Consider the following 16422-nt stretch of genomic DNA (forward strand, 5'->3'; position numbering starts at 1 on the left):
TCCTCCCTCTCTGGACCTCCATGCTCCCCGTCCCACAAAGACAGCACTGTTTGGCCGCCATGCACTATGCATGCATCTCATGAAAGCCTCTGCACCCAGTAGGTGCTCAATAAATGCAGCGTGGGGTTAAGTCGAGTCGTCTTGGTGATTGCCCTGTTGCGGGATGAACGCTCCGAGGGAGGACTCAGACCCCGCAGGTCCCGGCTGGCGCTTCTGGCTTCTCCCTAGAAGGCGCCTCGCTCATCCGTCCTGTCTGTGCCGCTCAGGTTTGCTCAGCCCTACTTGGCCTTTGAGCTGTCACCCCTGCCAAGACGTCAGGGACAGAAGCCGAAACGTTTCAGGGCCTCCCTGCCTGTCTGATTCAGCCCTTTAAGTCTTGAAAGGGAACGGGGGAAGATCAACATTTCTGAGCACCTACTGTATGCAAAGAACTGTGTCTAGTAGGAGCTTTATCTCATTTAATCTGGTGCAAACATGGAGGCTCAGAGAGCTTTAGTGACTCGCCCAAGTTCACACAGCCCCTGTGGAGGAGCTGGGGCCAGAAGCCAGCCCTGGTTGACAGCAGGCTACTCCACCCCTGGCTGCACCACCACGGCGTCCTCCCCTGGAGGCCGATGCATCCCTCTTCTCAGGCTTCGCTGCCACATTTGTCTTAGGAATCAATTCTCGCAGCAGTTTAAACCGACGAGTACAAGACTTCCACTGAGCCCCCAAAAAGCATCTCCAAGATCCTCATGTCAGAAACTCCTTGCGCACCATCATCTTTGTCCCTTACACAGCAGTAGGGAAGCCCACCACGTGAGGTCTGTTCCCACTTTACAGGTGCGGAAACTGAGGCTGCAGCTGCTCAAGCAACTTGCCCACGCGCACACAGCCAAGGAGTGGAGCCCAGATCCTCTGGCTCTGCTTCCAGGGTTCTTTCCAGCGGGATGATGGATCTCAGTCATCTCGAGGGAATAAGACATTTTACATCCATGAATTTTCTGTACAACTGATGGACACACACCCCATTAAGTACCAAAGCTGATGTTCAAATATTTGGGGAGATAAATCCTTCTGAAGCTAGCCCTGTGGACTCCATGCCTTAAACAGAGGATGCCGGCTGTTGCGAGGCTGCACCTCGGCCTCTGTCAGGCAGCAGGCCCCTCCCGCGCGTGTACGCTTTTCGCCATCTGCCTCTCACCCCTGAGCTGTCCTAGGTCACATCTCAGTGCGTGGCCCAGAGCATCCCACCCTCTCCAGGGCCTTGCTTGCTGCGTTCACTCACTCATTCATTCATTCATTCAACAAGAGCATCTGCCAGGCCAGGGGCCGGGGTCATTGCCAACCAGACAGCAGCCTGTTAGGACTGCACAGAGAGGAAGGGCCTTCTGCTCCATAACTAGCATTCGAATCCGGAGAAGGACTTGGTGTTTCAGCCACTGCTGGGTGGCTTTTTGGCTTCCTTCCTGGTTGGCATCTGCCCCCTTCAAAGTCACCGGCTAACGGACCTCTACAGAAATGAGGTGCTGCTGGAATCGTGGGGCCATCTTAGACAAGAGGGAAAACTCTGGGAAGGGGATAGATTGGGTTGGGTGGGGAGGGCCCCTGAAGACTCGGGGGGGGGAATTTAGTTAAACTGCTCCCAGAGCATCTTCATTCAAAGACCACAGGCATTGGTTGCCCACCTGGTGGTCAACTTCTCCCCGCCTGGAGGGGGCTGGCGGGGCCGGAAGGGGGGGGGTCACGGAAGGAGCTGGTGAGAGGAGCGGGCACCAGGCAGACCTCCCAGAGCCCTCAGAGCTTTATCTGCCCGGCAGTCCTCAGGACCGGTTGGCCAGGCTTCTAGTCATTAGTGTCCCCCGTTGGAATACTGGGCTAGCTTTCGACCTTTAGACACTCCTTCTTTTCCATTGGATTTGGAGACCTGGATCCAAGTCCCAGGTCTGACCAAATTTTGCTGTCTCTCCCAGGGAAGTCAGTTTACTCCTCTGAGCCTCGGTGTTCCCATCTATAGAATGGGAGCATTGGACTCACTGATCTGTATGCACTGGGATCATCTAACTCATGGTCCCTCCTGGGACACTTGAGAGGGAAGGGGACACCACCCTAGTGGGGCCTGGGATGAGACGCCAGGACCCTCCTGGCAGAGTGGGATGCATGTTCACCCTGTTGACAGTCCCTCCAGCCCCTGAAGCCCCCTTTCCTCTGTGTCACCAGTTCCAAGGACCGGACCGTGTTCCCATCCTGGACGTCGTCTCTGTGTCGAGGGGAAGGCGCTTCAGGCTTTCCCGGGACACTTTTGATCCTGGGAGGAGGGGGCCTGGGCACCCTTCCACACCGTGTGAAGTTCTGTCCTGGGACTAGCTCACCTGCGTAGTGGGGGCAGCTGGAGTGCATGTCTGGAAAGGTTACAGGACAGTAAGACACCTTTCTCTCTTTACAGGGAGACTATGAAGGGGAGAACGTGGAGTTCAACGACAGGAAGGTAGGTGCTACAGAGCCGGGAGACGACTCCTCGGGGTCTGGGGGTCTGGGGGCCAGCGGGGGACAGGGGCCCGGGGGTCACGGCACTGCAGCCCCACATCTGAGTGAGGAGGTTGGTGAACTCACCTCTCTGATTCTCAAAAGCATCCTTGGCAGGTTGTCCGAGCGGGTGAAGGGAAGGCACGTGCCCCCCGCCTGACCTTCCTTCCTGCACTGACCTGGCCAGCTTCAAACCCGTGTCTCACCGGGTCGGTCAGAACCTTTGCCGATGTTTGGCCTAATCCTGCCTGGCTTCCGGGAAAATAACTTTGGGAGCCACGGGGCCAGCCGCCTGGAGCACCCCAGCCCCCAGCAGCACACGGGGAACACGATGGATGGTGGTCCAGCCAGTGTTTCTCAAACTGACTTGACCTGGAACCCTTTTTAACGGGCAAGTTATGGAGCTGGTGTCCCATGAGACACACTTTGGGAAATGCCTAGTGATCCTTTATTCTTCAGTGGTTCTCCCTAATTCCACCCACCCAGGCTCTCAGGACGCTCTGCTCCGGCACCCAGCCCACATGCGCGCCACCACCGCCAGTTCTCCCCTCGCATGCCCGCACCCGGACCCCAGCCTCCCTGCCTCCGCATGAGCCTATCCCAGCTCCCCAGCAAGCCCTGCCCTCCCTCACCTCAGGGAGCAGCCCTCCCTGGGCTCTGCATTCCTTTCAGCCCCCTTTGTCCCATCTCTTGCTTCCCAAGAACGGATCCTTCCAAGGTGCTGGGTGGGGATGTTTCCCTGAGAACCTCACAATGGAGGCCTTGTCCCAAACGGCAAGGCCCGGGAGACTCTACGTGTGGAATGCTCTCTGTTCCCACCTCCCTCCAGCCCCCCATATGTGTTTTTAAGCCTCCGGTACTTGATACAACTCGCCTGCCCGCCCGCCCGGGAATCCAGCTGAAGATGCTATCTGACGTAGCACAAAAATTACATATTTGGTTATTTTTAGTGTGACATCTGGCATTCGTCTGAGAGCCCATGACTTGCAGATCTCCTCCATCCCGTTCTTGGGCCTGCCCTGCACCAAGCCTGGCCTCAGAGCCCAGCCCGCTTCGTCCCCCTGCAGCCCCCTGCCACTGCCTGGCGCCCTTCCTCCACAGAGACCCTCTTCTGGCCATTTAGCCTCCAGGTCCCAGGCCCCTGCGCCCTAATCTCCCACCCTCTTCCCCATGCTGCGGCCACACTGCCGCCTTTCTAATCTAAAGACGACTCGGCTGATGGTCGCGTCAGTGCCGAGACGGTCTCATTCAGTTATTACTCAGGAACTATTTCCTGGGCACTATAGTGTGTCGGCCCAGCAGACAGCGCCAGGTTCATCCAGACCCAAAAGCTCTCTGCCTGGAATGCGGCCCGCTTTCCACCCCCCTCTCCTCACTTAATGTTATGTCCCAGCAATGTTTGTCCCAGCAAAGCCTGGTCCATGATCAGGGAGTATTGGATGAGTGGATGAGTGGATGGATGGATGGGTGGGTGGATGGGTGGACAGATGGACTGACAGATAGATGGACGGGTGGACGGATGGATGGACGCGTGGATGGATGGAAGGAGGGAGGGATGGATGGAGGATGAGTAGTGGTGGGTGGATGGAAGGAAGGAAAGAAGGAAGGGAGGAAGGGGAAATGCCCCAGATACGTGTTTGTGTCCTAACTCAGAGAACTCATTCTCCCATGGTCGCTGCATCTAAAGTGATCTGGTTCCGAGTATTTTGCTTTCACGATGACAAAATCTGTGGCATCCCGTCAGTGGCAGGAGCCCCAAGTGACCGAGGAAAGAAGGGGGGACGTAACCAAGCCAAGCCCCGGTCCTGTGCTGAGCTGGCAAAGCAGGGCAGAGGCAGGCCTGGGCCAGGGCTTAGCAAGGCCATAACGATCAGCCTCATCTTTGGGCCACAAACACTCGGGGCCTCGGGGCCAAGCGCTCCTTCCTCCAGGATTGGGGGGCGGGAGGGTTACTCCAGGTGTGGACTGAGGTGGCCTCATTCCTGTACTGCACTGAGAGCCACGGGGCCCTGGCCCATCATTCATTCATTCATTCATTCATTCATTCAACAATTACTTACTGGAAACCTGGTATCTGCCCTGTTTGAGGAGCTGGGGATGACACAGACCAGACAAACCTGGTGCCTCCATCCTAGGGGGAGACAGCAAGGGTTGAGGACATACACAGTAATTAAGGACAGCGTCAGTGCTGTGATGGACGTGCCCAGCCACATGGGCCCAGGTGGGAGGTCTGGGCAGGAGAGACGCCGGTGGAGGGAGCCAGGATCCCTCTGAGGTCCAGGTGCTGGAAGGCTCCCAGGGTCACAGTGACCAGAGCCACCGGTGCCCAGCTGACCTGCCTCAGGGCCCCCGACACCTCCCACCTGTTCACAGACCGAGGGGCCCCCAGAGTTCTGCCAGCCGTAGCCAGGAGATCTGATGCTCGATTTCCTTACGCTGACAGCTACAGGGTGATTGATGTTCTCTTCTCGGCAGGAAGAAAAGTCCACCGAGGTAAAGTGGTTTATGTAGAAAGCTGGAGTGTGCCCCCATCTGCCACATCTCTCAGGGGATGGTGGCCGGCCTGCTGTGGCCAGTCCCAGCGGGCAGGCCCGGGAACAGGGTGACCAGCATGATGCGGACAAGCCTTCCAGAGCGTCGGTCTGTGCCTCCCCTCCCCCGTGGCAATCTCCACTCCCTCTCTTTCCATCCCAGGGTCTCTGCCTTCATCCCTCCCCACTCCCTCCTCCCTCCCTCCCTCCATCTCCCTCTGACGCTCCCCCAGCTGGTCTATGGTGTAAATTTCAGCTGAGGGGAGGAAGCTGCCCGGTTGGTGACTGGTGCCGGCTGCTTTGCCTTTCCAGAGGTGCTGCGCGATCTCATCAGAGTTTGCTGGCTCAGACCTCTCCTTTAGAGAGTAAAACTGTAGGCTTTTCCTCCTTTTCTGCGTCATCAGACAGATGGCACAGAACAAGCCCCCAGCACTTCACTTCACAAAGCATGAGCCCATCTGCGTCCACTCCGTGACCTGGGAGGAAGGACAGACTCCTTCAGTATCAAGGAGGTGATGGAGCTCAGAGGGGAGGGGGTCTGCCCTGGATGCCCAACGGGGCTCAGAGGGGGAAGGCCTGGCTCAGATCACCCACTCGGGACTCTGCCCAGGACACCGACTCCAGACCCAGCAGAGCCACCATCCTAGCAGGGCAGCACACCTCCAATTCCTGGACCCCTTCTCCTCTGAGATGGGGGGAGGCCCTGGGCATCCCAGTTCCTTACCCAGAAGCTACAGAGGCTCCCCCACCAGCAGCCAGACTTGCCATTAAGTCTTTCAGAACTTGGAATCATGCTGAACACGTCCTGCTTGTGCCACTTACAGAGAGATTTAAAATCTAAAGAAAGCTACTCTTCTACAGATCAGAGCAGGCGAAACCCAGGATTTTGACAGCAAGGTTCGCTCATAATTTATTAAGAATGCATTTAGCTTTTCTATGTTATTTTCCTCCCTGTTTTTTCCTCCCTGCTTATTTTGTCCCTGTGTGCTGACTTTTGATGAAACACAGCACTTGTGTTCTCCTGAGTATTATTTTCAGAGCTGCAGAAGGAGAGAGGAAATGGGAAAGTTTGCTAGAAGGTCATTTCTAGGGACCCCTGACTCTGTGGTCTGTGGAAGCTGGCCCCGTCCCCGTGAACCTCTTAGACATTTTTAATTTTCAGAGACTCAGTTGAAGGCATCTTTGTGCATAGAAATCCATCCCATCAGCTCTGGATCTTCCAAGTCAGTGGGGAGAAGGTAATATTAGCTCAGGCTGCTATGACAAAATATCAGACTTAAACAGAAGACATTTATGTCTCACAGGTCTGGAGGCTGGAAGCCCCAGATCAAGGTGCCGGCAGGGTTGGGTTCTGGTGCAGGCTCTCTTCCTGGCTTGCGGACAGCCGTCTTCTCACTGTGTCCTCACACAGCCTTTCCTCCATGTGCGCACGTGAAAAAAGAAAGCTCTGGTGTCTCTTCCTCTTCTTATAAGGACACCAGTCCTGTCAGGTCAAAACCCTGCTCTCATGACCTCGTTTACCCTTAATTACTTCTGGAAAGACGCAGCCTCCAGATACAGTCATGTTGGGGGCTAAGGCTTCAACCTATGGATCTGGGGGGACACATTCAGTCCATAGTCTAGAGTATTTGGGACGATGATATAAAAGGCTGTGTTCGGGGGCCACAGCAGCATCTGTATATAGGAGACCCCCAAATGTTTAAGTCTACATATTAAGAAAAGGAAAAAGGATGCGAGTCAGGCTTCAGTGTACAGGAGAGACCTGGGGCCCGTGGTGGGTTCTCATGGGCATCCCCCACCCCCTGCTTCCTGCCAGCAGAGATGGGCAGCCGAGGCCCTGGGTTCCCAGCTGGGGCCCAGCTCCCCTCCAGCCAGCAGTGTCACCGTAGGCTTTGAGTTCAGGTTGGTAAAGCATTAATTACCCACATGCATGGGATTTCTTTATTAAAACCAGCAGTCCTAACCCGGCGTATTCCCGAGGACACCCTATACCCACGCGTTCATACAAGGCTTACAATCGCCAAGCTCATTGCCATCCTGTGTGTCCAAAGCCTGGGGCATGATGGGGTGTGTAGATTTCATTTATTTCAATAAGCTGTGTTAATCGGACAGCCCATCTCGGGAGAACACATCGGGCTCTCTTTGCGTCCCGTGAGACTTAAACGTCGTACCACTGGTATTTCTCTGCTGCAGAGCCTGGTGGGTCTGTCTTTTTACAAAGAAAGTGAGATGTCTGACAGCAGCAGGCCATTCCAGGTCAAATCGTGAGCACTGAGGACTCTATAATGTTGCCAGACGTTTCCTTCCCATCCCCACCGTCGCCTAAAAACATAAGCCTATTCCTCCTCGGAGAGCCCACCACCGCCCGTGGCTTCGTCAAGGCCCTTACCAGAGCTGAAAGTTTGGACCCGTTTTTTCGTGTCCGTCTCCCTGACCAGAACGGCAGCTCCAGGGCTCAGGGCTGTGTCTGCCGTGCTCAGCTCAGAACCCAACGTCCACCACGGTACCCAGCACAGGGCTGACCCTCTGTACGTGTTTGTTGAATGGATGAATGACGTAGCTGTGGACGGACACCTCAGTTCAGTGGGGGCCCAGTAGCTCTGTGTTCTGGGGAGCAACCTGGGAGCGTTACATTGTCCCCAGCCCTTCACCACTTCCTCTCTCCCAGCTCCTGTACGAAGAGTGGGCGAGTTACGGGGTCTTCTACAAGTACCAGCCCATCGACCTTGTCAGGTGAGAGGGGACGCTGGGAGCCGGCCTGATCGGATAGATGTCCCTGTGCATTTCGACTGTGCTGAGTGTGCAGCGCATGGGGGCCTGCTTGAACTTGAAGAGCTTGTGTAGGAAAGCCAAGGTCTCCCGGCAGGACGGGAGCCTGGCTGAGCCTTAGATAGCAGTTTATTCAAATTCCCTGCAGGACGGGCTCTTATCTGTCATATATTCACTGTCTCCCCCTAAATTCACAGTCCAGCTTAACCCAGCCAGGCATCTGGTGTGATTTCTTTCTGTGTTGAAAGGAAGAAAAGAGCTGCCTGGGAATTCGTAAGAATTGCCCCTTTGGGCAGTGCGTCCTCTCCTGAGGGGACCTCCGTCCCGGGGCAGGAAGGGGCGAACAGATCAGGCAGTGGGTGTGCTGCTGGGGACACGTAGACCAGAACTCAGCCCATCGAGGAGCCAGAAACGCTTAATATACAGAGTGATTGGTTCTCTTGGTGCCTCGGGGCTGGAGTTTATGCCTGTTCTTAGGCTGAACAGGGCTGGAACAGAGCTGACAACCTCCGGGCGACATCATGCCCTTCAGCGTGGGCATCACAAACGGAAGTGCTCCCACCTTCGGGGCACGGTAGAGAAGTGCTGGCATCGGGAAAGCAGAGAACACCCCAAACCTGACAGCCTGGCTCAGGGGCCCCCAGTCTCTGCCTCTTTGGTTGAGAGAATCAGGGGCCTCCCTATGAGCTGTTCCTCGCTGGGGGGAAGGGGGTAGGGTGTAATTTTCTGCCCCTGATGTGGATTGAGAGTGCGTCTCTGTTTGGCTTTGCCCTGCGGTGCAGGAAGTATTTTGGGGAGAAGATTGGCCTGTACTTCGCCTGGCTGGGCGTCTACACCCAGATGCTCATCCCCGCCTCCGTGGTCGGGATCATCGTTTTCCTCTACGGATGGGCCACCGTCGATGAGAACATCCCCAGGTAGGTGGGCAGCCCCTCTCTCCAAACACATCCTCATCTTACCAAGGAGCCACGTTCCTATTACTGCAGGAACAGAACTTCCTGGGACTCGGGCCCCTCACCCCAACCCCTGCCCCGCCGTGCACCCGCTCAGTCCCCCCGGGAAGTTCCAGGCCAGGCCAGGCGGTGTCAGAAAGAGAGCCGCCCAGTCCGAAGGATGTAATAGCCATCTGAGCGTGTGGGCGGCCTTTGCAGACACGATCGCCCTCAGAGATGCTTTACTGTCGAGAGGAAGACATAAAATAGACATCCAACTCCTTTTCGTTCTTTGTAAAGCTTTTTTTCCCATTTAGTTCTTGGTCATTATGTGACAAATTGACCGCTTCCCTGTGTGGTCAGGAAATGAGACGGATGACCATTCGGAGACCTCGGGGCAGCGCACTCAGCCAGCCAGGCCCTGTGTCCATGCCGCATCCCCTGTCCACACGGCCTTGGGAAATGCTGCAACAACAGAACCGTCATGAGAGCTGACCTGGTGCAACTTGCCCCGGTCTCTGAACGCAGGGCTGATAGTCCTGCTACTGTTCACCAAGGGGTAGGCCAGGCGTGGGGGGCTTTTGGAAGGAGGCCAGGACCCCAGAGACAGCCCGGCATCGTGCCGGGTGTGGTTCTCCCAGAATGGCAGCCAGAACGTGAGTCAAGCAGCGGGAGCTTGAGGACACCGTCTCCCCTCTTTCCTGGTGGTTTCCTAGACTTGCGAATACCGACCCAGGGATAACTGATTGTGTTATGAGTTCAGGATTTCAGGCCTAACTTCCATCAGGAACACTGTGCCAATGGGCGAAACACTGGATAGAAAAGTGGACGCCCCTGGCCCTGCCTCTAGGGAGCTGGCGGTCTGCTGGGGACAGTCCCGGTACATCAGCGCAGTTTACGTTTCTTACAGCTCAGCCCAGTGTCTCTGAAGCAGAGCTGTGGTTTAGACAATCCATCCGTGGTTCTGATCAGAAGAGGCAGTGAAGGAGACTTTTACTTGGTGGAGACACTGACTCCTTAGGACTCAGCGGTGCAGAAAGGCCACATCCAGTAATTTTTTGCAAGTGATTTGTGAATACATGAATAACACCTAAAATATTCCACCCACCCGGAATCAGAACGTTAAAGGAATCTGGCTTATGTCCCTCCAGGGTTATTTTGGGCACAGGCAGGAGAAAGCTTGTCCCTTTGTTTGCTAATGACACGAGTTCACTGTGCTTGGGTTTGAGGAAGGCAGAGATCAAAGTAGCCCAGACGCGGAGGGGACTGAGTGGAGGGTGACGGGCCCCCCACGGAGACTTCTCCATCCGCCTTCCTGCCGGTCCTGGAGGAGAAGCTGGGCTGGTGGCCTCGTCCAGGATGCTCTGCCCAGGCAGGCGCGGGCTCCCTGACAAGGACGCCGACATCCCCAGGCCAGACCAGGCCAGCGCTGTCACACAGCCAGGGATGCAAACAGCATTTACTGGGAATTCTGGAGCCCGGTCTGACCTCGGCCTCTGCTCACTTGGTGTCTTGAACAAAGCAGGAAGTGTGCATTCCCCCTGGAATGTGGCCCAAGCCAGTGTGTAGGATAGCCAGTGCCCCCTGCACCCCCTGCGCCCCGCACGATGCTGCCCTGCTGCCCCTGCCCCTCTATTTGCCCCAAAGAGCAGGCCCACCCATGGCTTGTCTTTATTTTGGCTGAAGGCAGTGAAGGGAGAGGCTGAGGGTTTAAAACCAGCAGAAACAGGCTTTTTGACTGGTTGACGTTGTTTAAGCTGGCAGGGAGGAGGGCTGGGCAGCCGTGGGGCTCACAGGCAGGCCGAGACGTGGGCTCTGGCCCCCCCGGCCCCTCCCATCCTCGGGGCCCCAGGCGGCACCCTGACAATGGCGGAGGGGGCCTTCCATCCACAGGTTCCCTGAGAGGGGCTGGGGTCCTGCACGGGTGAGATGTCCTGCCCCTCTGCCTTTCAGGAGAGGCCCCCAGAAGAGAGGAAGCTCAGGGAGGGACAAGGCTCCATTATTCCCACAATAATGACGGTGAACGGGAGGATGAGTCCCAGGGCCGTTCCGAGGGCTTCACGTGCGTTCCCCTGTTTAATCCTCCCAACAACCCAGTAACATGGGTTCTCAGGGAATTCTCTGGTGGTCCAGTGGTTAGGGCTGCGCTCTTTCACTGCCGAGAGCCTGGATTCAATCCCTGGTCGGGGAACTAAGATCCCATGTGCTGCGCAGCGCAGCCAAACAAAGAAAAAACCAAAACCAAAACCAATATACTTGAATAAAAATGCCATGGCCTTTAAAAAAAAGAAATGGGTTCTCTATTCTCAGCATCCCCATTCTATAGATGGGGAAACTGAGGCCCAAGGAGCTGGAGCAACCTGCCCAAGGCCACACAGCTCAAAAGCGGTAGAGCTGAGATTCAAATCCAGAGCTGGCTGGCTTCCGAGTCCACGGTGCCCTACGGCCTCTGTGTGCCTGTCCCCGCCCCACACACACGTGCACACAGGCACACACACACGCATGCTCACACACGCACTCCCCCAGATGCTTCGAGGCAGCAGCTGGTCCATCTTTCCCTCTCCCATGCCTGACACCGTGCCTGGCACATACAGAATGTACACAATCTTTTAATAAGTCTTTGGTAAGAGTAACTGTGAGAAGAGAATTGAGCTGAATGCCCACAGTGCTAGCAAAGGAGGGTCCCTCACAGCCTCTCAGCAAATGTTTCTCCAACACCAATGGCTGTGGCCCAGCCACGATTCTGTGCATCCAGAAATTTTTTTTAAAAGCCAATAACAACCACCCAATTCGTCCCCCCTCCTCGATAGCCACCTAACCCTTGGGAATCAGACTCCTGCCCGGTGTCTAATAATAGCTCAGTATCTTGTCCAAGTTAGCGGGGAGATGGGCAGGGCAGGGCAGGGCAGAGTTGGCACGGCCTAATTCTGGCCTCCCTTCTCATCTTCCAGAAGGAGAAACTGAGTCTGAGGCTAAAGGACAGGGCCGGGGGCACAGAGGGCAGGAATAACCCATCAAGGACCTGGTCTCAGCAGGGAGCCCTCCTGTGGCCTCTGGGCATCAGCTGAGAGCAGTGCAGGGCACGGGCTTGACAGACAGAGCCCAGGGCTCAATCCCCGCTCTGCTGTGTGGCCCTGAGCAAGTGACTTGCCCTCTCTGGGCTCGCTTCCTCATCTATGAAGATGGGATTGTAATAGCCCCAGAGCTGGTCCAGGCCAGGTAGACGCTCGGTGCAGGCTCCTGCTCACGCAGCTAATGGCCCTTATTGTATTTTTCAGTATTAGTAGGAGAGAGCCTGAGTGCTGGGCAGGGCGGAGGAGGAAGGCCACTGGGCATCGCGCAGCTCCCCATCCGGTCCAGCCACACCCCCTGGGCTCGAGCCCCAGACTCAGCAGAACAAAAGCCTGCCCTGAGCCAGACTAGTATCCTGAGCAGGAACTGCCCCTCACTTTCGGGGTGAGCCCGGCGTGGTGGGCCCCCAACCCCAAGCAGCTTGTGGGTGTGTTCCTTCCAACCCAACCACCCGTCTCCCGGGAAGAGGTTCTCCATCCTCTTAGGGGCCCAGAGTGCCCAGCGATGTCCGCAGGCTGGTACCCAGGCCTGCCCGGGGCCAGCTGTCCCACGGCGTCCCCACAGGGATGGACTGAAGCCCGCAGGAACGGCGCTTAGCAGGTGCCAGGCTCACGGCCAGGGCTCAGGAGGGGTGTGGCGTTCTCGTGCCTTGATCCCATTCCTCCTTCGGGTCTCCGGGGCCTTGTCAAGTCAGGACCTGGACAGCATTCACTCTTAGCACAACCTTGGTGGTGCCTGGTTTTCAGAGGGAGGCTGGCTGGGACCTTGGCTTCAGAGATGAACGCTCACTGGCCACACAGCAAGTCCGATGGGTCCACACCCAGGACCACCTACAGAAGTTGCAGGCTGGGTACAAAATTAAAATGCAGGGCCCAGTTCAAAGACCATTAAGGCTTTAAGGGGTGACAGAGTGTGAAACCGAGCTGGGGCCCCTGTGTGGCAGCACCTGTCACACGTCCCTAAAGCCCACCTGGGATGGAGAAGAGGGATGTGGGCGCCGGCGGAAGCTGGCTGATGAGCCAGACCATGTCCACCACGGCGGGGACCCCCAGCACTTTCTCCCACCCGATGTGGCTCCGGGAGGCTCCGGTCCACGTGGGCCGGCAGGGACCCTGCGCATCGGCCAGGGGACTCTGGGCTACTCCCTCTCTTCCAGCATGGAGATGTGTGACCAGAGACACAACATCACCATGTGCCCACTGTGTGACAAGACCTGCAGCTACTGGAAGATGAGCTCTGCGTGCGCCACGGCCCGCGCCAGCCACCTCTTCGACAACCCCGCCACTGTCTTCTTCTCCATCTTCATGGCCCTCTGGGGTAAGCCGAGCGCCACCACCCCGTCTGTGGGGCACAGGCAACTTCGGGTGGGTCCCGACATTCCCTCCCTCTCCTTGAGGCTACCTGCAGGACCGTTTGCCAGGAATGCACACAGGAGGAACGGTCAGCAGAAAGAATCCCCCGTTCTGTCTGCAGGTTACTGGGGTCTGTACTATGTCACGACCCACAGATGCATCTGACCCGGCCAAGAGCCCCTCATGAAAAGCCTAGGAGGGTGCTTTGCTCCCGGAACCGGGACCTCTTTCCTGGGGCCAGGATTTGTTGCTGCTTTAGAACAAGGAGTGCCGAGGGTCCTGCCTTCCTCCCGATGATGCTGGGAAAGCTGACCAGGCCCAGGCCCTGGGGCACAGCTCTCATTACCCCCCAGCACCCCTGAAGGTGTCACATGCCCATTTTACAAGTAAGGAAGCCAAGGCCCAGGGAAAGTTGATGTGACTTGCCCAGGATCTCCCAGCTCCTGAGCGGCCAAGGTAAAGAGTGAACATACGATTCCAGAGCCTGTGCCCTTAACCACTGGACTCCACTGCTACCTGGAGTCCAGGGCAGACGGCTCCTCCTCCAGGATTCTCCCTGAATCCAGGTCCTACCTGGTACCCATCTCAGGCTTGGGGGGCACGGGAGGTGGGTAAGTGGTGGCTGGATGCATTTCCACAGACGTTTTTGGATTAGCAGATAAACCCCTTTCCTCCTCTGTGGCCCCGTGACACAGCCTTTGCCAGCAGGGCATTCAGGATTCGGGCACCCATGTGCTGAGCCGTCCCCTGGGCACCAGAGCCCCAGTCTTTGCCCTCAGGGGCTCCCAGCTAGTCGGAGATGGAGCTGCACACAGAAAGGGCACAGGAGCCCTGGGGGAGGGAAGTCAGCTCTGCCCTTCCCCACATAACTCAGCCCTCAGCTTCCTCGCCTGTAAAATGGGGGTGTGATAAGGATCAGAGACAGCGGGCACAAAATCTCAGCCAATGCTTAGCACGTACAGGGCTGACTCTCAGTAAACGGTCCTGCCCTTGTGACCACAAACCACAGGCAGGGCTGCCTGACACACGGCGGGGGTGTGAGACTGAGAAGGTGATGTGCCTTGCGTGTAGCGTGCGTACCAACTGGTACTTACTAAGTGCCTGTGCTGGGCACAGGGGAAACCATGGGAGGAAAAACCACTGCATCCACTGACTTAGTCCAAGATTCAGGAGGGCGCAGCATGTGCAAAGGCCCTGTGGTGCGGGTGCAGGGAGCAAGTGGGAGTGGGAGCAGGAGGACCCTGGAGGCCAGCAAGGGCCGCAGAGGACTTTGTGTTCTCACTGGGAGGACTCAGAAGCCGGTGCAGTCGGCCTCCTGTATCAGAAGTTTTCTCGTCTTTAACTTGAGCCAGAGATGGCAACTTACATGAGAAGCAGCTGGGGAGGCGATAGAGGGAGGCTGACCCAGCTCTGACTGGGGACGGCGGCGGGGCTTTTGCTCAAGACCCACGTGAGCTCCAGGGGCGCCGTGGAGGAAGAAGGCCAGTGAGAATGTGCAAGAGCAGCAGTTAGCGGGCCTCTCGCGCCCTCCCTCCCTGGCCCTGGGCTCCCCAACTGTGTTCCATCTGTTCCCACTGTCCTGCCTATACGCCCGGTAACAGCTGTGCCAAACTGAGGGCCTCCGATGGAGGAGACTCTGTTCATCCCAGAGGGCTCTCGTGCCCACCCCTCCTGTGAGCTAAGGAGATGCCTCAGGCTTGGCGAAGCCCGTGTCGCGTGGAGCACAGGGGTACAAATGACAGCCCCCGCCCCACTCATGAACGTCACCCCTCCACATCCTTCCCCCCCTGGCTCGGCAGTGGCCTGTAGCCCGTGGACACCCGGGTAATAGAGACACCCAGGACTGTCCATCCACCCAAGCTCCAGGAGCTCGAAGCAGAGCTTCACGATCAGCGCAGTCATCGTGGGCACATGATGGTCCTCCTAATGGGGCTGAGAATGAGAGTCACAAGTCACCAGCTCAGCGTAAGGGAGAGATTTCCAGCAGTGAGTGCTGGGCTGGGCTGGGCTGGGCTGGCCTGGCAGGTGGTGAGCACCCTGTTTCAGGAGGCATTCAAGCTGAGGTTGGAGGAGTCCTTGCCGGGGCTACCACAGAGCATGGGGAGGTGATGTCTGTGTGTGGTTCATGGTGGCTTATGAGAAGATTCCCTGCACCACACTCTAGCTCGGATGATTAATTCTGGGATCAACCTGACTATAAATTTAGGCTCAATGGCCATCTTCACTGAGCTGATGTGTATGTGTCTGACATTGGGCTGGATGCTCCTTGAGCTTCATCCCACCTTATCCCACAGCTGAGAAATTGTCCCCATTTCACAGATGAGGAAAGTGGGTCTCCACTGGCAGGGCCAGGAAGGGAGCCCACGTTGCCCTGAGCCTGTTCCGCCTCCCCTGCCCGCCCCTGTCTCTTTGGACCCTGCATCTATCAGAACCACCCCCCGGCCCCCCACCATCCTCTGCTCTCATTGCCAGCCTCCCTGGCCTTCCTCAAGATCTCTGGTTGGCTCCCTTCCTTCCTCTCTGATCGGGGCCCAGGAAGCTCCCAGCTGAGGCTGGAACACCTCCTGGCTGGGCACCCAGCCTCCCGGTTCCCCAGCTCCGAGCGGGGGAGGCTCACCCAGCAGCATTCACGCCCACAGTGGAGCCCAGCTGCACAGCTGCCGGCTTGACAGTTTGGTCCAATTCAATACCCAGCTGCGTTGGCTGTGAGCCAGGATGGCTAGTCAGCAGGTAATAGTGCCAGTCCCCGGGCCAGACCCAGGTTCAACTCTCAGATCTGTCACCTGCCAGCTGTGCAACTTCAGGAAAGTTGTTTCAACTCTCTGGGCCCTGGGTTCCCCACTTGTAAAATGGAGACAGTGGTTGGGAATGTCAAGTGAGTCACGTCTTGTGATGTCTTAAGGCTGTGCCTGGTGCTAGTTGTCATGTCGTGCTAGCTGTTGCATCGGATCAGTGAGCCCTTGCTTCTTGAAAACGTGAAAACAGCCTAGACCCTTGGAGATAGGAGCTCACATCTAACCTGTCACCTTGTGCCTGGGGGCCTCTGTGAATTATGTCACTTCATCTCCTTCAGAAAAGAACACTAGCTTTGGTTGGCTAGTTCCTACTGTGGGCCAGGCACTGTCCTGAGCATCTTATGTGAGCGACTCATTAATTCTCCCAGTAACTATAGGAGGGAAGCAGGCTTTACTACCCCATTTAGCAGCTGAAAAAATTGAGGCAACTTTCCCAGGGTTACACCAGCTAACAAGCAGCAGAGGC

General features: G+C 56.8%; 1 protein-coding gene across 1 annotated transcript in view; it reads left to right on the forward strand.

Moving 5' to 3' along the window:
- The window catches only part of ANO1 (anoctamin 1), a 167777-nt gene that overhangs the window by 109320 nt on the left and 42035 nt on the right, over window positions 1–16422 (forward strand). The window contains exons 10-13 of the mRNA XM_081239285.1: window positions 2426–2467; window positions 7705–7769; window positions 8588–8722; window positions 12966–13126. Coding sequence (XP_081095411.1) covers window positions 2426–2467; window positions 7705–7769; window positions 8588–8722; window positions 12966–13126 — 403 coding nt within the window. The remainder of the gene's footprint in view (window positions 1–2425; window positions 2468–7704; window positions 7770–8587; window positions 8723–12965; window positions 13127–16422) is intronic.

Source organism: Mesoplodon bidens, assembly GCF_964165515.1.
Source record: "Mesoplodon bidens genome assembly, chromosome: 7".
Classification (NCBI taxonomy): Eukaryota; Metazoa; Chordata; class Mammalia; order Artiodactyla; family Ziphiidae; genus Mesoplodon; species Mesoplodon bidens.